The sequence below is a fragment of the Tachypleus tridentatus genome, chromosome 12, assembly GCF_004210375.1.
Source record: "Tachypleus tridentatus isolate NWPU-2018 chromosome 12, ASM421037v1, whole genome shotgun sequence".
In the NCBI taxonomy this organism is placed as follows: Eukaryota; Metazoa; Arthropoda; class Merostomata; order Xiphosura; family Limulidae; genus Tachypleus; species Tachypleus tridentatus.
The window spans coordinates 29,013,265-29,041,134 of NC_134836.1; the positions used below are offsets into that span (position 1 = coordinate 29,013,265).

At 32.7% G+C, this 27,870-nt stretch overlaps 1 protein-coding gene across 11 annotated transcripts in view; it reads left to right on the forward strand.

The window, feature by feature from the left end:
* The window catches only part of LOC143235440 (uncharacterized), a 203,066-nt gene that overhangs the window by 163,314 nt on the left and 11,882 nt on the right, over positions 1-27,870 (forward strand). For all 11 annotated transcript variants that reach the window (XR_013019190.1, XM_076473605.1, XM_076473610.1 and 8 more), the window contains 9 exons: positions 9,102-9,204; positions 10,181-10,331; positions 16,448-16,514; positions 18,516-18,582; positions 21,333-21,421; positions 23,817-23,946; positions 24,881-24,922; positions 25,502-25,555; positions 27,687-27,723. Coding sequence is in view for 10 of the 11 variants with exons in the window: in XM_076473605.1 (XP_076329720.1) it covers positions 9,102-9,204; positions 10,181-10,331; positions 16,448-16,514; positions 18,516-18,582; positions 21,333-21,421; positions 23,817-23,946; positions 24,881-24,922; positions 25,502-25,555; positions 27,687-27,723 (740 nt within the window). In the remaining variant the exon portion in view is untranslated. The remainder of the gene's footprint in view (positions 1-9,101; positions 9,205-10,180; positions 10,332-16,447; positions 16,515-18,515; positions 18,583-21,332; positions 21,422-23,816; positions 23,947-24,880; positions 24,923-25,501; positions 25,556-27,686; positions 27,724-27,870) is intronic.

Consider the following 27,870-nt stretch of genomic DNA (forward strand, 5'->3'; position numbering starts at 1 on the left):
TGGTTTGCTCCCCTTCTTTATTCTCCCATTTTTCATGGAGGGTTGACAATAATCCACTAGGCAATGATCATTTTTCTATACTTTTGAGAGAGACTGGTCGTGGTCGATGCCATCCTACCCGTGTGCCTCGGTGGAAGCTGGATCAGGCAGACTATTGTTGCCATCAATAGATGACTGTGTGGCAGTGGTAGCTGACTGTATTATACAAGCAGCTGCTCAGTGTATTCCTAAAATCTTGATACCTTTTTCACGATATCCTCGTTTGACACGGAAGGCTCAAAAACGGGCCTGGCATACTTTCTGTTGATGTTCCATACTTTCAAACTGCATCGCTTTCCAATGGGCCTGTGCACATGCTAGGTGGGTAAGACGATAAAGCCAGAAGGAATCTTGGATTAAGTTCACGATTAGCATATCTTCTACCACCAGTTCCAAGGTCATATGGGAGAGAGTTCGAAAGGTCAGTGGGCACTACAGTTCTGTTCCTCTCTCGAACTTGCTCTCTGATGGCCAAGAGGTAGCTGATGTCTAGAGCATCACCGATACTCTAGGTGAAAGCTTTTGCCGGATATCTAGCACTTCTGCTTGTTCCTCCACCTTCTTGGCCATCAAGACTCGGGCAGAACGTTTACCTCTTTCCTTTCGAACTGACTGTCTCTTTGACTATAATCGTCCCTTTACACTGGTGGAACTGAAAATGGCCCTTCATCAGTCTGACAGTACATCTGTTGGACCAGATGATGTACACTATGACATGTTGCACTATCTCTCTCTCCTGCTTCTCTTAATATTCTTCTAATTATTTTTAAGTGGATCTGGCAGGAGAATGTTTTTCCTAATGTTTGGTGCCAGGCTATTATCTTATCTTTCTCTAAGCCTGGGAAAGATCCCAAGATTCCTTCAAACTACTGTCCAATTGCTTTGACAAGCTGTCTCTGTAAGACCTTAGAGAGGATGGTTAATGCTCTCTTGTTTGGTTTCTTGAATCATACAACCTCCTCTCGCCCACCCAGTGTGTATTCCGACAACAGCACTCTACCATGGACCACTTAATTCGATTTTAAATATCAATCAGAGAAGCCTTTCTCAAACAACAACATCTTGTATCAATATTCTTTGCATTGAGAAGGCTTATGACATAACATGGAGGTATAGTATTTTGCGAGACCTCCATACATATGGGTTACATGGCCATTTACCCATGTTTATTAAAAAATTTTTAATAGATAGGAGATTCCAAGTTCGTGTGGGTTCGACACTTTCCCATTCTTTTCTACAGGAACTTGGGGTCCCTCAGGGCTGTGTTTTGAGTGTCACACATTTCAGTATAAAGATTAATGCCATCACTGAACAACTTCCTCTCACTGTTGCAAACGAGCTCTATGTCGACAACTTTCACATCTCATGTCAGTCGTTGTATATGAGGTATATTGAGCGGCAACTACAAACTGTCCTCAATCATGTACTGAAGTGGACCACGGCGAATGACTTCAATTTCTCTCTCTCTAAAACCGTTTGCATGCACTTTTGCCACCAACAGGGTATTCACCCTCATCCTGAACTCCGTATTGGTGAAGTTTTGCTGCCAGTGGTCCCTGAGACCAAGTTCTTGGGGCTTATCTTTGACTGTAAGCTGACCTTTATACCACACTTAAAGCAGCCACGGGTCAAATGCACAAGAGCACTGAACATCCTCCGTGTCCGTCCTCTCTACTACCAGTTGAGGAGCAGATTAATGTTCTATATTACAGATATATTGTGCTCTTATTCGATCGAAACTCGACTATGGATGAATGGTCTATGGCTCTGCCAAACTCTCGGCCTTAAAGATGCTGGACCCCATTCATCATCAAGGACTTCGACTCTGCACTGGGGCTTTCTGCATTTTCCCAGTTCAGAGCTTATACATAGAATCTCATGAACCTTCTCTGCACCTTTGCAGTTTGCAACTCTCTTTACTTTATTCTTCAAAACTTTGCTCCTTACCAAAGCATCCCACCTGGGGATGTGTGTTCCTTCCTTGGTGGGCCATACTTTTTCAGAACAGACGATCTGCCATTGCTCCTTTTGGCCTTCACGTCCAGGCACAGTTGGATGAATTGGGTCTGTCATTGGATAATTGCAGAATCCATTGGTCAGCCCATCCCACCATGGCTTATTAGTCCCCAAATGTGACCTTTCTTTAAGTCATCTGAGAAAGGCAGATACTCCCAACTGGAAGTACCATCTTTTATTTACTGAACATCTTTCAAACAATCTTTCCATTCCAGTTGATACGGATGGTTCCAAATCAGGTAATTTTGTGGGCTCTGCCATGGTTTGTTGCAGTTCGGTGGTTGCAGAATCCTCTCTACAGCTTCTGTGTTCACTGCTGAACTGTACGCCATATCTCTTGCCCTGGATCATATTGAAGCTAAGCAGTACTCCAATTGCACTATTTATACTGACTCACTACTGGCCCTGGAATTGCTTCACATTGGCTCACACCCTGTTCTCGCTGATATTCAAAACCGACTGGCTCATTTCTCATTAACATCTACTTTTATTCAGTTTTTGTGGATACCAGGCCATGTTGGTATTCATGGGAATGATCTTGCAGACACAGCAGCTAAATCTATCAGCTCTGGCACTATCATCACTGTGCCTATTCTGTACATGGACTATGGTCCTGTATTCAAGGCTCAGCTCCATCCCAGCTGGCAGTCCACTTAGAGTGAGCAACGCGACAACAAGCTTTTCCAAATAAAACCTTATACTGGGCTTTGGCTGTCTAGCTTCCATAAGTTTCGGAAGGAGGAAGTTCTTCTAACTAGACTACACATTGGTCACAGTTTTTTAACTCATTGTTTTGTTTTATCTGGAACTGTTGTATCAGTGTGTAGTTTGTGTAACACTCAAATCACTGTAAGCCACATTTTACTTTCTTGCCATCGTTACGACTCTCAACGACGGCACTATTTTAAACATGTTCTATCCCAAGGTTTATCGGTAACATTGAACAGTGTTATTGGTGATGGTGACACTGTCCACCTTGATAAAGTTTTTAGTTTTCTACTGGCCATTAATCTTTTTAATCTCATTTAAGTGATTGATATTTATTCATTACACCTTTTCAATTGTGGTTCCCCTTTAAGAGTCTCAATCTCTCTAATTCAATTGGAAATTGGAAAATGGCCAGAACATTAAATAACTCGACACCAGGACTGGAAAGGCCAACTTCAGGTGACTAACGCTGCTGTTTGAACTATCCGTTAGTCGTCCTGGCGAGTTGTTATTACAATTTTGCTGTGTGTCTTTTAACACTTTTATTACTTTACCTTTTGGTACTGGCCATAATGACACATAATCCAGAACCAGGATTGGAAAGACCAACTTCAGGTGACTGATGGTGGTTCTTGAACTTACCTGTTAGTCTTCCTGGTGGGTTATGATCATTACCATTATGCTAGAGTAAGTACTTTACAACTTCTCTTACTCTGCTTTCTCTCTTAACATTGTAGACCAAGTGTCAACATTGATTTTATGCTTTTTCTATTTTTCAATGCTATTTTGTTTTACCTTAATTTCTTTTCATGTATTTTACTGCATTTAATTTATTTTTACCTTTTTAACGGATGTTTGGCGCATATAGCCTAGCTGCTTTGTGCCATAAAACACTAAATCAACCAACCAACCGACCCAAGGTTTGTCCATAACATTAGACAGTGTTATTGGTGACGGTGACTCTGTCCACCTTGATAAAGTTTTTAGTTTCTTAACAGCCATTAATCTTTTTAATGTCATTTAAGTGTTTTATATTTCTTAATTTAATCTTTTTTATTGTAGTTCCTTTTTAAGAGTCATAATCTCTCTAGTTTGATTTGAAATTAGAAAATGGCCGACACCAGGACTGGAAAGGCCAATTTCAGGTGACTAACGCTGCTGTTTGAACTACCTGATAGTCGTCCTGGCGAGTTATTATTACAATTTTGCTACATGTCTTTTAATACTTTTATTACTTTACTTTTTGATAGTGGCTGTAATGACACATAACCCGGAACCAGGACTGGAAGGGCCAACTTCAGGTGACTGATGGTGGTTCTTGTACTTACCTGTTAGTCTTCCTGGTGGGTTATGATCATTACCATTATGCTACAGAAAGTCCTTTATAACTTCTATTGCTGTAGTTTCTCTCTTAACATTGTAGACTGAATGTCAACATTGGTTTTATGTCATTTATATTTTTAATTGCTGTTTTGTTTTTACCTTCATTTCCTTTTATGAATTTTACTATATTTACTTTATTTTTACCTTTTCACTGGACATTTGGCACAGATAGCCTAGCTGCTTCGTGCCATAAAACACTAAATCAATCAATCAGTCAACTTATTACAAATTTTATGCTAGTGTGTTAAACTGCACTATTTTTGTTAGAGTATGTGTTATCTTTACTTTTCTCCATAGTTATCTTGTTTGAACAAAAATTTTCAAAAAAAATGTCTTTTTTTTTTTAATGATTAATATTCTGGTAAACTATTGAATCAACTTTTCAGGGTTGAGCATGTGTTTCCAGTGTAGCACGTGTCTAGAAGTTAACATAATGTTAATGGACAACAAGGGACTTTTAGGTCTGTTTTGGCTATTCCATTTCCTAATTTACATTAAACACTAAAAAAACTCAAAAGCATCCAGTTTTCCCTTAAACTCCATTAAATTAAATGAACTTACCACATTTGAAAGCAACTTGTTCTAAAGGCCAATCCCTCTGTTAAAGAGATAGTTTTTTAATTAAAGATGACTCCTACCTTGTCAACTTTTACACTTGTGTTCTCTAGTCTTATCATTTCACTATTAAATATTTAAAAAAAGTTGCATCAACATCATCAATTGAATTAAGAGTCTTAAACACTTCATTTGGATCCCTTTAACTCTTTTATTTTCAAGAAGAAATAAGTTCAGAGATTTAATCCTGTCCTCTTATGAAAGCCTTTTCATCTTAGGTATCATTGTAGTAACCCTCCTTTGGACACTTTCCAACAATTTAATGCCCTTTGTAAGGTAAAGAACCAAAGATTGAACACAGTACTTCAAATGTGGCCTAACCAATGATATGTACAACACCATTATAACCTCTTTTAGACTTTTATTCATTATTTCTCTGAATACAACCTAAAATTCTCTTCTAATATGGTACTCCTCACCTCTCACCAGATTGACTATTTTTGGCCTGTGCTGCCATTTTCATGCAATTTTTTATTTATGCTTGCCACAAGCCTTCTGCTTTCCCTACTGAAACTGAATGATTCCAACATGCCTTCTCATCACATATTCACTTAACACACTGCATGTGACTCTCTCTCTAAACCCATCTGTCAAACTATCACTTTCACGTTTTGGTAACACTTGTACTCATGTTCTTTTTTCTTTATTTAAAGTTTCACATTGTCTTTAACATACTAACAAAGTAATTTTTATTTATTTTACTTCTAGTTTCTTTTAATACTTTTTTAAACTCATTTTAATCCCAGTTTATTACATTTGCACTGTTACTTACATTTTTTTATTATTGGTTGACTGTTATTCATAATGAATTCCAAAGTTTATGTTTCCACTTTGGAGGTCACATCTGCAACAAGTAATATTTCTCAGGCCCCAGGTGCATTTATTCACTATGATATTGAAAGTTACATGGATCAACCTTTGTCTCAAGACCTCACCCCATTTATTTCCAAATAAGCTGAGCCTGTTCAGAGAGATAAGGACTTGGATCATCTGTTTCTACCTCCCGTTTTTGCCATGTCTTCCCATTACTCACCTGAGGAGTCAGTTATGTCTAATTCAGTCTTCTTTGATTTTGTTTCTCAGATATATAATGTTGCATCTCTTACATCTCTTTTATGGTGTCTTTCTGCCATCAATCTACTCTCTGAGGCTCTCCACCAAAATCCTAAAGGACTTTCTGAGGATATCCTCTTCCTTCTTTCTTCCATGTTGTCTCATTTGTCATCTTCAGTTTTACACACTTATTTTTTTTGTTATTTGGATCTTATAGGTCATGATGTGATCTCAACTCACATCTGTTTACCATCATCTTATCTTTGGGATTTATGTATGACCCCATTTCTCCAGCAATACTTCTTTGACATGATTATTCAGTTTTTGGAATCAGAAATTGTATCAATACATCAGTGCTACCTTTTCCAACCATGCTATCAGTTTGTTCCAATTGTAGCCCAACGTTGCGTCTTTTACTGTTTTCCCTCTCCACCATTCCCAACTCTTACTCATCCCTTCCTTTTGGAGTGCCTCATTTTGTCCTTTTCTTCAACAACAAGTCACATCACCAATAATATCCGTAACTACTTGGTGGTTTCCAGTCCAGTGGAAACTTGGCTTGCCAATTTTCTTCTCCACTGATGTCCTATCATCAAAGATCATTGGATTCTTCAAGTATTATCAGAATGACTTGTGATCCTATTTTTTCCCCACCTCCTGTGTGTCTCCTATACCTGTTTCCTTCTTTCTACCTTGACATTCCATGATCAGCCAGTGTCAAGTGTCAGTTGGAGGTGATTTAGGAACTACTATCTCAGCAAGTCATCATAGCTGTTCTACATCCTTCACTAGATTTTTATTCTAGACTCTTTGTTATTCCCAAGAAAACTGGGGACTGTCATCGATTTGCCTCACCTCAGTCATTTCATTCAATTGCCTTGTTTTTACCATGAAATTACTTCTCACCCTGTAGTAGGTGCTTTCTTTGGGCTCACAAATGACCCGTATAGATGTCTCTACATTCCTATATCCCCACAGTCTCATCTGTATCTTCAGTTTGTCCATAACAGGATGGTTTATCAATTTTATGCCCTAACTTTCAGGCTTGCCTTCACCCCCTATATTTTCTATTGGGTGGTCAGAGCATGAAGGTGGTGAGCAACAGGTCTGGTTTGCTGATTCCAGTTACTGCTTGGATGATTTGGTTAATCAAATAAGAGAAGTTCTTTTTTTGACCTATCCAATATATCACCCATTTGGGTGTCATTTTCAACATTCATCTTAATCAGGCCCAACCTTCTCGTATATATTTTTATTTTGTAGAACTATTAGTTTGCTGTGCCCTTTTAACTTGCCCATTTTTTGCTTACAATGCTCTATCACTTTTGGAGATGTGATTTTCAATGATGTCACTGGCTCTCCTCAGTCATAAACATAAGTAATGTCTTCACTGGGTTCTTCATAATCAATGAAACCTTACTCATTATCACTTATAAGTTCCCATAACCCTCCTCCTACTCTGACAGATGATCTGCTGGTTGGACAAGGTTTGTACACTAAAGAATACTTCCTCCTCATCATCTGGGCTTACATGTCTTCACAGATATACCTCTTCAGAGCTGTGGTGCATAGTTCAGTCATCAGGTCATTGGTTTGTAGACAAAAGATTTTTGAATTTCAATTTTCTCAAGCTTTTCATAGTCTGTTGGGTTTTGAATTTTCTTCTTCTTACCAGACAATGTCTGGTGATGATTAATTCTCACAATCCTACAGTGGTTGCACATATCAATCACTAAAAGCACCTGGTTTAAAGATTTTTTTATTCAAATGGTAGATCTACTGTATTAGATTGACATGCACTGCATTCATTTCATTGCATGTCATGTTTCAGGTGTTTTCAATCTTCTAGAAGCTCATTTCTCCCACTCCAACCAAACATATTTGACAGAGTGGTCTTTAGATCCTCGTGTTTTCTGGTGGCTTTATGGACAGTAGGGTTTTCCCCATGTAGATGTATTTCCCACATACCTCAATCACAACCATGGTTTCCACGATTATAACAACTTTCCCTCCAGTACCTTTTCCTTTGTCTTCCTCCCTTTTCATGAACCTCAGGCACCTGTCCTTTAGCCCCTGGCAGTCTTTCTCTGTTCAGGATCTTTCTCCTTTCTTGGTTTTTATCCATTCTTTGGCAAAAGGATTAGGTTTCTCCCATCAAGTAGGTTTCCTTTTAGCTTTTTCCATACCTCTTTCTTTAATGAAGGTGTGTCAGTGCAAGTGGAAAGTATTTCACAGTTGAGCAAATGGAAGTACCATTACAGAAGTTATAATTTTCCTATGTTGAAAATGTATTTCCAACAGATATGTCCTTCCACTTACACTTCCTACTATTCCTTCTCACTTTTCTCTAGTGCTTATACCTTCCTCAAAGTGATAGTTCAGTAGAGGCATATAGAGGGAGTCACATGTGTCACATATATCATGCTTCTGTTGGTGGAGGAGTGATGCAAGATAATTTACATGAGATAAATATTGGAATATTTCGATTCCATTTGAGGGGAGTGGAAGTCTTGCGGCACATGTAAAAAACAATATGTATAGAGGGCAGCACTGTACAAGACTAGCTAATTTTGTTTGTGGAGGGAAATACCTGTCAGAAATATATTTTCAATATAGGAAAATTATAGCTTTACCATGCCACTAGCAAGAGGATATTGCTTGGATGGCGTAACAGACTGATCAAATGAAATACCAACTTTTTCTTGTTCCCTTAAAACCATGAAAATTATACTCATAGTTCAGATTTTGAAATTTCAATTATATTTATTATAATTAAAAACCATGTGCAGTTTATTTGTCTAACTTGCCAAAGATATATTAAGAATTACTTGAACCATCATGTATGAATGTAACAAAACTTCCATATGACTTGGCTTCACTGTTAAGTTTATGTTTGCTGCAATTTACCTGTGTTTAATGGAATTATAGTTAGCATTATAGGAGGAATTAGAGATGGCTGTTCATGAAATACAAGTTGAAGTAATTTGTGGGCAGTCTTCCATATTAAATTATTTTACTTAAAGAGGTTTCACTGCGAAATACCAAAGACATTCTTGTGATAAAATGACACATTTTTAATATTGTTCTTGATAAGGTTAAAAGGATTATCCTGAAAAAACAAAAGTATAAGATAAAGTTATTGAGAACTTTTTACTTTCACTGTATTAGTATGATTAACAATAGTGTATAAGGAAATAGTTATCACATAATTCTGTATTAAGAACTTGATTTACTTTATTTTAAAATTTATTTTATTTAAAAAATAAAAAACATTATTGGCCATTTAGGAAAGTCAGTGGTGCCATTACAGCTCTGAAAATACAGTTTACACTCACAGTGCTTGGATTTCATATTACATTCCTGAAATTATTATCAAGTCCCCTGTCATGGGTAAGGTTTAATTTCTATTTTTTTGAGGAATGGGGTAATGATATACTAATTTAATTATATTATAAGAACATAGAATATATAACTTGAGCTATAATTTCAGTAATAAAGCTCTTGAAATGTTATACATCAACATGTGATAAATTTTTCATTAAAAGTTTGAAAATTCATATTTTAATAACAATCTTAATTAATATGTGCTAACTCATTATGGCCCGAATACAGTGTATTTATTATTTGGACACTATTACTGGCATACATTATTCATGTTGATTTTAATTGTTTGTTGTAACTGAAGTACTGTTGTTAAAGAATCTTTTTGCTTGTTTTTTAACAAGAGTACTATCATCAAAGGGTTTTTATTCACTTGGTTTTCTTTCTTACAGAAGTACTATCATCAAAGGGTTTTTATTCACTTGGTTTTCTTTCTTACAGGAGTACTGTCATCAAAGGGTTTTTATTCACTTGGATTTCTTGCAGGAGTACTGTCATCAAAGGGTTTTATTTATTTGGTTGTTTTATAGTAGTGATATAGTCACAGAGTGTTTATTTGCATGCTTTTTTTACAGGAGTACAATTGTCAGGAGTATTATTATCAAAGAGATTTTATATGCTTGTATTTTACAAGAGTATTATCATGAAAGGGTTTTTATTTGCTTTTTTCTGATATACAGGATAATTGTCATAAAATAATTTTTGTTTAGTTTGTTTTCTTAAAGGAGTAGGATCATCAAAGGGTTTTTCTTTTGCTGGAGTGGTATCATCAAAGGGTTTTTATTTGCATGTGTTTTTACAGGAATACAATTGTCAAGGGTTTTTTATTTGTTTAGTCTTTCTTCAGGAATGCGGTTGTCAAAGGGTTTTTATTTGCTTCTTTTTTGCAAGAGTACTGTTGTGTAAGAGTTTTTTATTGTTTCTTTTTTACCTAAGTATTATCATCAAATGTTTTTATTTGTTTGTTTTTTGTTGTTTTGTGCAGGAGTATTATCCACATGTTATTTCATTGCTGATATTCTGTCTACTGGGTGCCTTCTCTATCCAGCTATGTTTAAGTCTCACAGTCTATGTTGAATTTGTGAATTTACACAGTATTCACAATCTGGAACTAAAGATTGCTGCTATGGGATGGGGTAAGTTTAAACTGTGGAGAAAAATGAAAATTGAAATGAGAAATAAAGAAATAAAATATCTTTCTTCTGTTACTTTTATTAAAAAAATACCCTTTTGTTGCTGAAAAGGCACATAAACTTTCTTAGTTCGTAAACAACAACTGATTTTCAGCTTAAGTGTTCAGAAATTACAAGAAAGTTGTATTGTTATGTAGCCTTCATGAAAAGTTGTCCATTCTTCATAAGATATAATCATTGTTCATTAAGTTTGATGACAACTCTTGAAGAACAATAAAAACTAGCTCTAATACAACTAAATGAAATATATCTGTTTGATGTAAGACTACTCTTTATTTAAATACTTTCAAAATGGTCATCCCTTACTTATCCAAAACTCTCTCGATCTTGGACTGCCTTCTAAGTGTTGTTAAAATTTTTTTGCTAACAACACACCAATCCTATACACTCCATCAGTTTCATGTTGTTTCAGAGAAAGTGCTGATTATGTGACAACCCTCCATAAATCATACTGTACCTTCTATATTAATGCAGCTAGCTTCCGCTACTATTCTAGAGCAATCCTTACCTTCTCAACCAGGATTCTAGTGTATAGAGATGTTTGAATTTGTTCTTCATGTTGAGTATAAAAGTTTTTATTATGCTTAATCACAAATTGATATCATTTTCAGCTTTATGTTTGTTCTTCTTTTATTTTATTTCTGTTGTTTCTACTCATTTGTTTTAAAAGTGTTTTTTATGAATTCATAAAAATTTGAGATCTAATATAGCAATGAGGTACTTCCTGCAGTGGTAGACAGTGGTTCTAAAATGAGTCCCCATGTCTCAGGATCTATGTTGTCTCCTAGAGAAGCAGCTTTGGTTTACAGGTAGAATATTTCTTAAATTTGACTGATGATTTGTTTCTTCTACATAACAATTTTTTGAGATGATAAATATAACTACTGAGTGAACATGTTTTTCTACAGCACTTTCCACCTATTTATCACACCTCCTTGTAATCTTCTGAGTTAGGTATTGTTCTTTTTCCAGGAGATGTGTGGTAAGTTTTCAGCATGTATTCCTGACTTCCAGTAAGTATATCTATGTTTAGCAAGTTTATGTGGGTTTGGGTCGATTGACTTAATTTATTCATGCAATTATTTAGGTCTTTCATGTCTTTTTCTGCACAGAATTTGGTTAGTTTGGATTTTATAATCATTCAGGGTAGGTTTTATTTTTGTGTTCTTTGTCTTATTAGTTCCTTGAATGAACTTATACATAAGTTTTGTATTTAAATCTCAATTTATCTGCTAAGTGCCTTTAGTGGTTTTATAATTTAGGTATTGGTTATTAACTTATGTTTTAGGTTCAATTTCATAATTTTACAAGTTTATCATTTTTATGTTCTTTGCAGATTCTGCTAATTTATAGGTTTTGTTAGTGCATTAGTAATGAGTATTTTATCTAAGTATGTTGAGTTTGTATTTCTTTGGCTAAATTTCATGACATTTCTATGAATTCTATAAGTTCTTTCTGAAGGTTTCTGCTTTCAGTTCCATCCCCTCCTCATCCACTTCCCAGATTTCCTTTCCTCTTCCTTAAAATGTACTTCTTCTAGTTATCTTGCCTAGTTTATTCAAGACCTCCTTCACAAAGGAGCTGTTGATTGGGTGGTGCTCCTTTAATCTGAATTTTATTCCCATATTATTATTTTTTATCTTATTTAGTTGGTCTACATCATATTTCAGGATCCAACCTGGTGACAAGTGTTGTATAGTCAGATATCCGTAATATTATAACATTACAAAACCTGTATTACTTCTATAAAGTGTGTGTATATATATTTATCACTTTTTTCGTGTATAATGAACTGTCACTCATGGAATTCATGAGTAAAGCAGATGGGATTTCTGCTCATCTCTACTGACCTGTAATTCTTCCATTTGGTATTTTTCTGCTTTTCCAAATAGGTAATTGCAGACATTCATTGCACTGTCTCTTGTGTGTCATTTCTCCAGACTCCCAGTGTGTATTAGCCTCACTTCTCTTCTAATGGAGCATGGGGGTCCTTAGCACTTCCAATTCTCAGTCACTGTAGTTTTGAACCAAAGAGGTTTCCTCTTGAGTGGGTTTTGTATAATAAGCAAAGTTGTTCAATATGTATCCTGTGTACCAACTCAGTGAGAAAAGTGTTCCCATCATTATTCTCATTACCAAACTAATTATACACTAACATAATATTCAAGATTCAAGGTACTTCTTCCAGATATTTTTTCCAGACTTATGCAAGGTGCTTTCACTTAATGTTTTTGCTTGATGGGCCACACTTGGCACAATACAATACCCCAAGGTTCTTCCCCTGAATGTTTTTTTTCCTCAAGTTTAGCCACACTTGGCTTATCCATATACAATTCAATGCCCTTTAGTTGTAGCAACGTTTAGTTATTTTGATTTTTCTGGCACAATACTGTAGCTTACACCCTTGTGCAAGTTAATTGAAACAAGATAGAAAATTACGAGTTTTTCAGGTTTTTTTGCATTTTATTTCTGAGAATTCAAAAATTACTCACAAATTAATATATGATATGACTACCTTTATCTTTCAGAAGATCATTAATCCACTTTGGCATCGAGTCCGAGTTGATTGCAATCTTTACTAATTTTTGGATCACGGTACCACACCTCAATTATGGTCTCGATTAGCTTATCTTTTGTAGTACAGTCTTTTCCCCGAAGTCTTTCTTTACAAATTGCCCAAAGGTTTTCAATAGGATTTAAGTCCGAAGAGTTTCCAGGCCAGTTCAGCACCTTCATTTGCATTGTAGTCATAAATTTCTTCACAAGCATCGATGTGTGGCACGGAGCCAGATCTTGCTGAAAAATTCCATATCCACCTGGAAATCTCTTTTTCAACTCTGGAACAACTCTTCTCTGCAAAACTTCGATGTACTGTGGTTCTTGCATCATTCCTTCTACGATATGTAAGCCTTCAACGCCATAGTAGCTGAAAAAGTCCCAAAACATATTCTTCAAGGGATGTTTTAAGAACATTTGATGTGAAATTCTCGAAGTTTCTCACCTGGAGATCTGCGAACATGCAGACTTCTTTGACCCTGTACAAAGAAATCAGTCTCGTCACTGAATAACACCTTCCTCCATTGTTCTTGCATCCAGTTCTTGTATTTCAGACCCCATTAATACCGTTTTTTCTTCATTGAGTTGGTAAGAAGTTGTTTTTTGGCTGGTCTCCTTGTCTTTCTAATGCAATTTTGAATGACGTAATATTCCTCAAAATTTCGTCATATATCCCAAAAATAGATCGACCGTACTGCAAAACACAGCTAATGATGTCGTTTGTGTGAAAAAATGACTATTAAAGGAAATCAGCGGGTCCAGCGAGCCTACACCGACCGCCATGCTGAAAATATTGTAAAATGACCATTTGTTTCAATTAATTTGCACAAGGGTGTACAATCACTCTGTTTAGTATTACGGCCTGCTATATATACATGGACAAATTATGACATATTTGTTGACTGTTGATCTCATTATCTTATACAAGCCACTGGATGGACTGTACTTGGCATATTCTGATGTGTAAACCAAGACACTGTGCACATGTTTATACAAGCTTTTTGTCACTTCCACACTAGACTTTCCATGTTTTTTAACACAAGTCATGGTTCCACAGCACTTTTTTTCTGATTGAAGCTGTACATTCAGTTTTGCCCTGCTTTGTTTTTTGTTCTTGTTTTAATTACTGTGCAAAGAGTATACCTGTTACAGATGTAGTGCTACACTCCACAGGTGTGCTTTATGTTCATATTTTTGCATACCTGTTCTTTCAGTGCAGTCAGTTTCCAAAGTAATTGAATATTAATGTATCTTTGCTATCCCTTCTATCTCTGAGGTATGAGATTATAGCGTAGAGTGAGAGGAGGTAAGACTGTTTCAGAAGTTAACATTTTCTTACACTGAAAATGTATTTCTGACAGGTACTCATCTCCTCTCACCCACTTTTCACCCTTCCTGCTCCATAATATGCTACTATTTCTGGTTTGTACTTGTCAATTGTTGAGAGTGAGGATTATGCTAGAATAATAGAGAGAGCTAGCTGTGCTACTGTTGAGAGCACAGTATGATTGATGGAAGGTAGTCACACAATCAGCACATTTTGAAATAGTATGAAATTGATGGGGTATAAAAGACTGGTTCACTGTTATGAAATAATTTTAATAGTGTTTAGAGGGCAGTTCATGATCAAGATAGCTTGGGATGAATGATATAAGTACCTATCAGAAATACATTTTCATTGTAAGAAAATGTCTACTTCAAAATTTACTTTATTGATGTTTAATGAGTTAAACAACTAAAAAGAGTGAATATTACTGTAGATGGTGTTTGCTGAAGTTGTTATTTACTATACTTTTGGTCTAAATGGATGAAACAGAATCTTCTTAACTTTCTATCAAGTATTGTACTTAACAAAAAAATGCTATTAATAAATAACTAATAAGTAAGTCGTAATTGTAATTAAAGTATATGCTGATTTTACCTTCAGCTTGTGTTGGGCTTCAGAAGGGAAGTTCAGATTAACTCCAAATTACACTCAGCCATTTTAGTTCTGAAATATAGCTATAATATTAACAATTAAAATGTTGCAAAAATCCATAATAATACCTTGTCTAAAATTTAACTTCCACAACAGGTACTTTTTTATGAGGTAAATCTTAACTTCTTAATCTGGAATTAGTCTGTGTATGTTCTTAATATAACATCACAGAAAATTTTAATGCCATCAAGGAGCTTGTTACTCCACATATGTTATTTTATTTATCAAAATGAGAAAAACAACACTCAAAATTATCCCTTATTATTCTGACATTTATCAAACCTTCTTTTAATTTTACTGCATCAACCACATCTGAAGGCATCCTCTTCCAAAGGTCATCTACTCTGTTAGAAAAATAAAACTTTTAACTGAAGGTGGTCCCTATCCTGCAAAAACTTATTTTTACGTTCCCTGGTTGTAACATTCTTATCATTACATATGAAACAAAAAATGCTACATAAACACTATCAGTTCCCCCTCAATCATGTCAAAAAGTGTTATATAGCCATTTTATAATGTTGTATCACAATTATATCCTTACCCGTTTTTTCTTCGTTCATTTGTTATGGTCTTTGGTAATGTACGGTCAAACATAAGTTATCATTCATTGTATGCAAAAGAACTAGCTGCAAAAGAATACATACCTGGATGAGTCAATGTCATATATTAGACTGAAGTAACAAGTTACAAGTATATATTCACATTTAATAGGCCCACTATGGCCAGGTGGTTAAGGCACTCGATTCCTAATCCGAGGGTCTCGAGTTCGTATCTCCGTCACACCAAACATACTCACCCTTTCAGCTATGGGGGCAATATAATGTGACAGTCAATCCCACTATTTGTTGGTAAAAGAGTAGCCAAAAAGTTGGCGATAGGTGGTGATGACTAGCTGCCTTCCCTCTAGTGTTACACTGCTAAATTAGGGACAGCTAGTGCAGAGAGCCCTTGTGTAGTTTTGTGTGATATTAAAAAAAAAAATGTTAAATATTTTTAAGCTTATTTTGTTGAACATTCAAAATAATCATGCTTTTCATTTCTGGAGAAAAAATGTAAGGGTTTCAGTCACCAGTACGTACTTGTTTTCATCCACCAAGTGGAGATCAAGCCTTGGAATCTGTGTATAGTGAGTTGTGTTACTTGGAGTGACATGAATAAAAACTGATAGCTTAGATTTTCTTGTATTTTAAACTGCATTCTTTATAAACACTGCTTTGATGAAAAGTTGTTAATTGTATATATTAGAATTCTCTTTTCTGAACCCAACTTTTATCATCTTACAGTTTGCTTTAATGAAAATAAAAGGGTTGAAGAATTTAATCATCTGATGAGGAGCATTGATTCATAGTTGTTCTTCATAATTATCTTGATACTTATAGCTGTTTCAGATTTTTATGTAACCTCACATCTGCTATTGTAGTTGATGGATGCTACACATAACATTATTTTATTTTTGATGTAAGTCAATACCTGAGTATTCTCTTGTAATGCTTTACATTAATTTTTTGCTAATATTTTGTTTCAGCTGTGCCAGTTATTGTTGTTGTGGCAACTTTGGCTGCTCAAGTTCCTGAGGGCTTTCATCTGGAAAGGTAACAAACCTACTAACCAATCAAAATTGTGTTTATGCAGTAAAATTTTATTGTAGGTAAGATGAAAGAAATAATAAATGTGCAGTTTTCTAAAATACAAGAGATGGCTATAAAAAGATGATAGATAAGACCTTTTGAAATTATGATACAAAAGTGAAGCCTGATTTTAATGCTGGATATAAGAGTCAAGTATAAAAATCTGACAGATTTTCTAGGCAGTTGGTGATCAGCTAAACCCAGAAACTAACAATCAAGTAGCTGATTTTATGAGGCTTGATGTTTGAACTAATTTGCTGTGTCCTTTTTAGTGACATCTGGTCATGTTTGCTTTGTCCATTCTTCTAACTGACAACTATTCATAAAACCATCCTTTACCTTGACATACTCTTTCAAAAAAAAAAAGAAACAGTGCCTTCATTTTCTGTTGACACAATATTCATCTTCATGAGATGTGTTTAAACAGTAGGTTCCAGATGATTCAACCCAAGTTTACTTGCTTCAGAAAAAGATACAGGTTCTCTTGTAGATTACCCAAATAATTTAATTTGATAAATCAGAAGTAAACATAAGACATATTATTCTTGTTTTTATCCTTGAAGACATTACTGGTATGATGCTTTAAATTTATTAGCGTGATGATGAACTTCACATCCTCACAGCTTGTTTTATACTGTTTAGCCTTCTCTTTATTTCAGTCATACCCAGCTAACATTACATAACTTGCATTGATGTTGTGCACGTGCACTCATGTTACATTTACAGTAATATAAAACTAATCTTTATAGTACTAGTCTACTAACACTTTTGTAATATATAGTCACATTTCAATTATTATACATTACGTATATAGATTATTACTATTTGGAAATAAATTATTAAACTTATTTTTTTTTAAATATAGAACAATAAATCAAAAAATAAAGCAAACAATTGTCTCTTCTCATTACAACCTTTGTATTCAGTTGCTACCAGACATAGATAGCTAGGCCTTTTAAAATGTTGCACATAAAGGATATCAAACAAAATTTCTAAGGTTTTATATATACAGTTGAATAACCAAAAAATCATAAATAACTTTTCTGCTTACCATAGAATTCAATTACGATTTATTAAGCTTAGTAACTAGATGTATTTAGATTTTAAAAAATATGAAATTTCGAGCAGACTAAAGACACAACCTTGAAATCTTGGATCAAAAAACATGGTATCTTTTTCAAAGCTTAAAATGGCTGAGGAAACCACTCTGGGGACATTTTAAGCTGTTGATGTGTCATATACTATAGTAAGAGTATATAAGAGACTGTTTCAAAAAATGGAAAGAGTTGAACAGAACTCAAACATTTCTGTTTGATTCAGTACATAAGCCATACCTCAGCAAAATAAAAAGATATGAGGTTCTTATTTTGTATTTTAGCTTGTCAATATTTGTAACTTGAACTCCAGATTTGTTCAAAATTATAGATACAGTATTTTTACATCACAAACATCTAATTTTAAACAGTTCTGCATTCAACATACCACATCACTCACTAAAATCTACATCTAGATGTGTGTTTTTTTAATATTTACTTTTAAATTAAGAAATTAAGTTCATATATAATATTAAAGTTTGAATTATAATCTGCAGTTTGATTCCAAACTTATTGACATAAATTAATAAAATAGTAGTTCAATAAAATTTTGAATGCAAGTCAACAAATGTAATGACATGGTCTTTGACCTGTGGCCTGTTGCAAAAGGGTTAACTAGTGAGAAACATACAGGCAACAAGCATCTTCACTCGTGCACCATATAAGCAGGTAGCAGTAGAAAGCTTAAGCTTGGAAGTGTAGATTCTTGGCATGTTAAGGTTAAATGTTGTTTTATTACTTCAAGAAATTTCTCAAGAGGAACCTCAGAAAATATTAGTATGTTTTTTAATCTAATTTTCACAATTTAATATATTAAATTATTAATTAGAATTTAACTTTAGAACATTTATTATTTTCTTTTTATTTACAGTTGGTGGCTGATAGTAGGAACAAAGTTCTTTTATGCTTTTATTTCATCAGGAAGCATTATTACAGCTGTGAGTAAACTACACTTATTTTACAGTTGAATTTTTATTTGTAAATTAGACATGTGTGTATTGCACAATATTTTAACATGCCAGTGAGTAATGTTTTCTCCATTAATCTTTTTTCCAAAGATTTGGAAGTACATGCATTTCACCAGTACTCTAGCAGTTGAGCTAGATGTAATTTTTGAAATTATCTTAAAACATTTCTAATGTTTTAAATAAATGTATCAGAAATATTTGTGTGCTTATGTTTATAAACAAACAGAATGATGAAATCCTCTTTCAGTGATTAAAGAAGTATTGCCTAGTTATCAACATGTTGAATCTTTAAATCTAGGATCTTGTGATTTCTGGCCTGTTGCCATAAAAACATGCTACATACTTTGGAATCATTGGTGCCCTATTAGAATGAGGGTGAAATTGCACCGTTTGGTCAGAAAAGAGGTGCCTAAGAATTGTCAGTTCAGTAGCTATCTTTTTTTCAGTCTATCAGTTGAAAATTAGAGATAGCTATATGCAGATAGCCTTTTGTGTACCTTTGCATGAAAAACCTGAAACAAACAAACAAATTTTAAGTAATAAATTAACTCTACTGTAGAGAAATGTGGTAGAATAAAATTAAACACTAAGAAAAAAAAGAGTAGAACTTCCAAATTAAGTTGAGCATAGAAATAAAGTAAGTCAAAGTATTTAATTAATTGGAGATTTCCATGGACTATATCTGATTTAGAATGTTTTGGATGAAATTTTGACTGGTGTCAGTTAAGATTGCCATCAAATCAAACTGACTTAACTATTTAAGTGAAACAAAGCAATAATTGAGAATTGAATGAGTGGAATTCTGAAAAACATTCACTTAGCATACAGAATTTTGAGCTGTGGATAAGAATTCTGAAATAAACAAAGGAACAAAAACTACCTTAATAGTATAACATAACAACAGTAAATATAAATAAACAAAGAGGTAAAAACTACCTTAATAGTGTAACACAACTACAGTAAATAAACAAAGGAGTAAAATCTACCTTGTTTTTGTTTAAGCTTACTGTGCATCAGGATTTCTTTTAGGTTTTTGCCATGTCTGTAAGAAATAATAGGTTGGTTCTTGAAAAGAGATTTAGTGGTAGGATCTTCAATAATTATTGTGTAACCAGTTAGTATAATATATTTGATCTTATTGTTGGTCTGATAGTATGTTAGCAAGTGGAATATTTGGCTTGTTGTTTTCATGGTAGGAATGAGTGTTTTCTCCTTGGTATATGAACTAGCTTTGATACTGCATTATAGACGACAGAATCAGAGTAGTGTCTTTTAAAAAAGGAAGTTTTCATGTCTTTGTATTTTGATTTATAAATCATTATGATTGGTACATAGTTTGCATAGTCATAGAAATTGTGAGTAAGGTATTGACTTTTTGTTACTGTACAAGAGGAAAGATTCAATACATAGGTACATGTGTAAATGTGTTTTTTTGTAATGTATACTAGTGTTCATTCTTGATGACGAGAAACCCACTTGAAATAAAAGTGGATCTCAGAACGGCTGGTATGGGTATTAACACTTTTACTTACAAAGCAGAGAACAACGTTTTGACCTAGGAAGGTCATTTTTATACTAGTGGTCAGATGGTTGTCTTGTATGTGTATGTTAATCTTAAGAAAAGAGAGTATTGTGTTGGATATTTCCCAAGTAAATTCTAATGAAAGATAGAAAAAACAAACAAACTTGATGATTGTTTTACCTATTCTTTAATTTTGATACATTTGTTGTCTATGCAGTTTACTATAAATATGTTTTTATAAAAAATTTTAATTCTTAGAACACCTCCTTTGTGGTAAACTGTATTATCTGATGAAGAGCACTAGCTTGAAATGTCATTCTCTTCAAATCAAAATATAAAAGAACTTAACTGTTTAATCCATTCTCTAATCTTGACACTAATAATATGTCTTGATGTTGTAGCTGTTTTATAATAAGGCCAGTTTTACTGTATGGAGAAATCAAGTGACATCTTTACTGTTCTTCTGCTCTCTCTCTCATACAAAATTCATAGTATGAGTAAATAATGTTGTACATAGTATTTGTCTGTTTTGTTAGATTTGAAATATATTTAGTTATTGTTTATTTAACTTTAGTAATATTAAATTGTTGAACAAAAGATCTGATTTTACACTAAAATAGTTGTGTTTACAATAGCTCATACTCAGTCTAATTCTCCTATTTCAGTGAAAAACAGATTTCATTTTGCACTAAACTAGTCATTTTCACAATATCTCGTACTGCAACTGTTTCTTTTATTTCTCAGTTTGTTTACTGTCACTGTCACTGATTAAATTTATGCTACCAAATCTTACTGTTTTTTGTGGTTTTTTTGCCAACAAATAGTAACTTTTCCCTTCAGAATTTTTCTTTAATTGAAAGATTGTGATTTGAAACTGATTTATGTAAATTTTCTAAACCACAACTATACTTGTGCATAAAATTACTTATCATTTTATACAAAAGTTATTAATTTGTCAAAATACATGGACCTGAAGTTCTTAGTTAAAAAACAAAAAACTGTACAAGCTGTCCTGGATGTTTGTTGTATATATGTTTCAAAAATAAAGAAGATGTAATTTTGAAAAGCTCCAATTATAAACTTTGTAAATGTAAGAATTAAATCTTACATTTTCATGGAAGAACGTTTTCTAAATATACAAATATTGAAAAATAAGTACTTCCTTTACACACTTATATAAATGTTTTATACTTTTCAGTTGTATATTTTGATGTTTGTTACTGTGAAAGCTGAATTGAAAGAGCATGAAAGGTTTGATTCTCCAATGCTGAAAAAAGTACATAACAGGTGAGAAAATTCTTAAAAACATTTAATGTAACATTTATCTCTGCCTAAAAATTCATGTTTGATATACATGACAGTTTGAATTTAAGTTTGATGTCTTCTGTTAAAATTTTCAGTTGTCACTCTTTTGAGGTCCTAACAGATTGCATGATAAACAATTAATTTTAAGATATTTAAATAATAATAAAATGTTATTCTGGAAACAAAGAAAATTAACACTCAAAATCTCTTCCATTATTAATCAATAAATTAACATTTAATATAACAACTTGTTTCTTTTTCACCATCTAAACTAATTGTTACAATTTAACAAAAGCTAGCTGAATAATAAAACTACTGAGAAAAACAAATATGCATGATTTCACCTGTCAGTGCCAATGTTTAAAATGTATTTGTCGTCCATGGAGAACACATATGACTAATACAGGATCAAAAGTAATAAGTCATCATTGTATTTGACACTCAGTTTGGTCCAAATTTTGGTTCATGAGCAAATATGAACTTAATGGTTTTCAACACATATGAAAGTATGAAATGGCAGCTCTCAGCTCTATGATGATAAAGGTTAGAAACATATCTATCACTTTACTTATATTCTCTGAAGTTGATTTCATTTTTCTGCTGTCTTTATGGTTACAATTATTAGCTAATCTTACAGAGACCGGTAAATATTTACTGTTCTTCTGTTTATAATGTGTGATTGGAATAATGCATAATATGACATTAACAACTTACAATACTTTAGTTTTTTGAAGGAAAGAAGACGTTTTTTACATTGTTTAACAAGTTCCAAACTGTATTTGTTTGAGACAATTCTCTATTAGAGTCACTGATTAATAGAAAATTTATATGTATGTGTGTGTGTATATATATATATAAATTTTTTATTGGGTATATACAAAATTAAATATTTCATTTGATATGAGTTTAATGATTAAGTAAATAAATTACAAACACTTTTATTTTTCTGAAGCTAAACCAAGACATTAATCAAAACATTCACAATTACAACTACACCCAGTAATGTGTTCATATGGAAGTATATGGTAAATGTTGACAGTTACAACTACACTCAGTAATATGTTCATATAAAAGTAGGTGATAAACATTCATGTTAAATATACATGACAGTTTGAATTTAAGTGTGATGCAAGTGAATTTAGTTACTTTAGAAGCAATAGTTTATCACATGTTTGTGTACATCATTATGAATGAACCATATGTTGTGTAGTTCAGTTGTTGTGAATTAACACTTGTATTATTGTGTCATGTTATTAGAAACTTCTAAATTTTTCTCATTGTTTTGGTCGCTTATTATTCTCTCATAATATCTTGTAGCATTTAAAATGTTCTAGGCCTTAGTCAGGTTCCAAGTACATACACAAAATGTAGTTAGGGCTAGTTATATAGTTGGACCGCATTAGTCAAATAGACAGCTAGATCTAGACTACATGATTACAAATTTAGCGATAAAGAATGTGCATTAGTGACTTTTAAAATGAAGTTATCATAGAATATATTGTAATAACAAAGTACAGAAGAATAATTGATCTTGTCATTTGTGTCCTAAAGTAATTAAGCTAGTTTGTGTGGAATTTGATGAAAAGGGAGAATTATTTAAAGATTTGGATATAACAGTGATAATTAACTATGTAACAAATATTTGTATATACCTTTAACATGTTTTAATATATCTTATTTTAAAACAAATGGACTGTTCTGTTGTTTGTTTATTGATGAAATTGGTTGCCAACAACTCATAATCACAGCTACATACAATAATGTAGAAGTAGGCAATAAATATTCACAGCTACAAGTACACCCATTAACATGCTGATATAAACATAAGTGATAAACATTCATGATTACAATAACACCCCATAACATGTTCATATAAAAAGGGGTGATAAATATTCACAGTTACAACTACACCCATTCACGTGTAGGTGATCTCAAGTCTGACTTTTGGTCTGAATGCTTTTCAAGCTAAACATTTACTGAAACTTTAGTCTGGTATAAATCTAAATGGCTATTGTTCATAAATTCAATATAAAGCAACTATTAATAGGCTTTCTTGAAACCTTCAGATTCTAAATTCATCTTATAAGTCAAATACTTTTATTTTAGAATATCTATAACATTCTCATACATGCTAATATTCTTCTCTTCATAAAAAAAAAACTAGCTTGTAACTATAAAACAAGACTTTTATCATTGAAACTAAGAATAAAATCAATAACTTTCATAACTTATAACAAGACAAAAAATGTGTAAGAAAAATAATGTACAACGTGATGTTACATTTAAAACTGTGCATAGTTTTACAAATGCAAAACTACTGATAATTTTATTGTGTCATTTTAGGCAGCTAAATTGATATTTTGTTTTATTTTCTCAGGAAAGGACTGATAAACCGCTCCATTTTTGTGCTGATTGCCTTAATTCTTATGTCTTCCTCAAGTGTTCTTTACACAAATAATGACTCCAGTGTTTCTAAATATGTTTTTGCTTTTGCATCATCGCTATTAGTAAGTGGGTTTTTGTTTTGCTTTTACCATTTTACCATTGGAAGTTGTTTTTTGTTGTTTTTTTTGGCTTCTGCCCACCAGAAAAATTCTTTATGTGCCCATGAATGTACCATGGTTTATGAAGACTTCAAAAAGGGGCCTGGTGACATACTTGTCTCCAGAGCCTGACCTGTCTTAAAGTGATATTGAGATACGAGTGGAATTATTCTGTATTAAACAAATGTAAATCCACTAGCATAAGCCCTTTGAAGTTACTAAATAATTAAAAACCTTTTTCATTATTTCCCTTTTCTCAGCACTTGTTGCTTATCTAAGTAACAGCCAGGTAAGGTTTCAAATTATTTTCCATGATGCCTCAAATAAATAATATTATTCTGAGCTTTAATGAGAATATCACACAATATTAGTGAGTACAATTAGGACAACTCTGAGATCTCTATATAACTAACGTGTAGTACATTCCTGTATATTAGGATACTTGACTCGCATTTTGTAGGTCATGAATTTGAATCCCCCATCCCTCCAAGTATTCTTGCTCTTTTAGACATGAGAGCATTATAATGTGACGATCAATCCCACTATTCATTGGTAAAAATGTGGCCTAAGAGTTGGCAGTATGTGGTGATGACTCTAGCCTTTCACTGCTACATAAGGGATGTCTAACAGATGTTGCCCTCATGTAACTATGCACAAATTCAAAACAAATAATTAAAAGCGTTTGATATATGGACTGTTAATTAAATTAAATTCCTTTGCTAAAAACTGATTTGATACTTATCTCTTTGAAATCTTTTGTTTTAAAGGTAATACAGTTATATTTATGTGCACAATAGATTGGCACCTTTTAAAATTCATTGTTGAACAACTTTTTACTTCATTGCAGAAAATGTGCTGTAAAGCTTTAATTTTTCATTTAAATTTTGTAATATTTCAGGGGTTGGTGACTTTTCTTCTTTTCACTGTACATGGAGAAAATGTAAGTAGCAATTTTTCTATGGATTTTATTGGATAGGTTAAGAATTTAGCTAACTTAGAAATAAATATGTTTCAGTGATTAATACACAGTTATACTTTAGTACTGAAGCTTTTAATGATGTACATTAACATGATTAAAGGCTAAGATGACTTAGTAATTTGTATTTGTATTGTAATTTGTAACCACTAGGTCATGTGTTGGCTGCAGATTGAAAAGTCTGGAGTTTGAACTGTGGTGTGCCACTGCTCACAGTATACACCAGTTAGTGCTCTAGAGTTATGGCAAATAATGTCATTACTTAGTTATGTTTAGCTACACAGATATTGGTTTTTGCTGGTTAGTTGCCTTTTCTCTGGTCAGTGGTTCTGAATTAAATATAACTGTGCCTGCACATTAGGAGCTTCTGATCAGACAAAGAGACACTGAGGTTGAAAGTGCAAAGAGCACAGTTAAACATCCAGTTTTGAAGATATTGGATTTTGATACTGATATTATAACAGATATTTTTCAAATTTAGCATGTTTTGCATTTCTGTTTTTATTACTGATGTTATATATATTTATTTATTTTACCTTTTAGCGTCATCAGATCAGCTTTTGTTTAAGACAGGATCAACTAAAAACTAAACAACAGGTATGTATTTTAAATTATTTATAAAGTTTTCAGTGCTTCTGTAACAGGAACTTTAATGTTATAATTTTAAAAAATGAATAAATAAATTAGAAGCTTACTGTGACATGTTACTGTATAAAACCAAATGAAAATATTTGTTAAAATTAAGAAAATCATTAAATTTATTGTATCTTAAACTTGTTATTCTCTGATAACAGCAAAAATGATTAAAATATGACATTAATTGAAAAAACATTGTATTTGAGTCTCTTATTTTAACATGTTTCAGCCATATAGATTATGTATAATGTAGATGTGCATAATCTTTACTGAATAACCTAAATAACTTTTGACATTTAGACACAAAACTCAGATTGAAGTTTGTACTGTTTTAGTTGTGCTGTTATCCATCCAGCATCATGTAGCTTGTTTTTAGAGAGATTTTTTTACTTTTCTCAGTTTTATGAAACTTATTATGGTAGCTAAAATCAATGTATAATCAATATGTGTGACACATTTCTCAATATTTCATTAAAGTATAAATTATAATTAAGCTGATATTAAATATGTACTTTGATCTGTGATTACATTGTGTTCTATGATCTTGAAAGTTATTGGATATTGTCTTCTTTCTGTTCTTATACATATTTAAATGTTTTAATATTATCATCAGAAATCATTTTGAAATCTCAACTTTAGTTGAATAACTTGGTCTTGCTTATTCCAATGTCATTTATTTATTTATTTTGTTTTTTACATTTTCATTCTGGTTACTGAAAATTACAATTAATGTGCATAGGCCTAAAGTTTGTAATATGAAAATTGGGTTACACTTCAGATATTTTCTTTCTTTGCCATCTAATCACAGGTGTTAAAAGGTATTTTATTTATTTCTGTCATGAAATATTAGCAGGCATCAGCTATATTTCACTGAAATGCTATTTATATCTGCAGTAAATGTTTATATTATGGTGTTAAACTAGTAAGCTGATGAAGCATGAAAGGTTTTAGGCTTAGGAGATGTATGGAAACTCGTTGTTAAATTACATGCTATTTCACACAGTGCTTTATATTTACAAATACCTCTAGTTTGAAACTTTTAAAACAATTCCTAAGAGAATTATGGAGAAAAAATAAGTGTTATTCATAGCTTTTGCATTAAAGTTTTTGGATAATGGACACTATAACATTGACTTTTTATACTGTGATTAAATGTTAGTTTAATTAGGCTTGGACTATTGCAGTTCTAGCATAGCTGATTGGTTCTGGAATTGAATTGAAGATATTTTGAGCAGTGACATATAACAGACAAAAATAAATCTGTAGAACTACATTTTTACATTCCTCTGATGTAAAACCTAAAATGAAATGATTGAGAAGATTATAAGAAAATACATCTGCAGTCTGATTTAATCATATGTATTGCTGTTTACTTTACTTAAACTTATGTGCAATAAGTATAATTCAATGTTTCATAGATTTAAACAATAATCACAGTTTGTGAGCTTTGGCAATTGAAAACTGGTCTTTTTTATCTTTTTTAATACTCATTACATATAACTGTAAATCTATTTTATATGAAATTTGCAAAGTATATGAACATAGTAATTAAGGAAAAGTAGAAAGAACTAGAGTCCTTTAGATTCTAAAATGTTTTTAATACTTCTTTGTGAGACTTAATAACATAAATTTTTAAGTTAAGTTTGTCTTAATTTGAAATTACTGTTGATGATGTAAAGACATAAGCTGAGAATATTTTCTTGCTTATGATTCACTGAAAATACTGGCTGTAGAAATCATCAATTTTAAATGCATATACTTCATATGTGGTATGTTTAATGTCACTACTTTTTGATATTCTATAATGCCTGGATTCAGGGTTATTGAGACAAGATTATAAAATGACTGAAACCCTAAAATAGAATAAACCAGAACAACACTTAGATCAAGACTTTACCCTATTTTATCACACCAGAAATACATTTTTCAGAACGTATTACTGTGTGAAGAGTATTAAAAAGCTACTTGTCAAAACTGTAATGCCACCTATTGGGTAAATCAGTATAGTTTAGAAGGATAATACAGGAGTAGTAAAGCTCAATTTGGTCAAAGGAAGAGAATTATTTTTTTTTTTTTTTTTTTTTTATCTTAGGATGAACCAATGAGGATAAGAAGCAATTCTTTCAAGAGTAAGTTACAGTTTCATTTATCTTTTATGAATAAGTTATAAGTTATATAGAATTCATTTCTCAAGAAACAATTTAGTAGGTGAAGAATTATGAATGAAAACTTTATGGAATTCAATTGTACAGAGTAAGTTTTAGTCAGTGAATAAT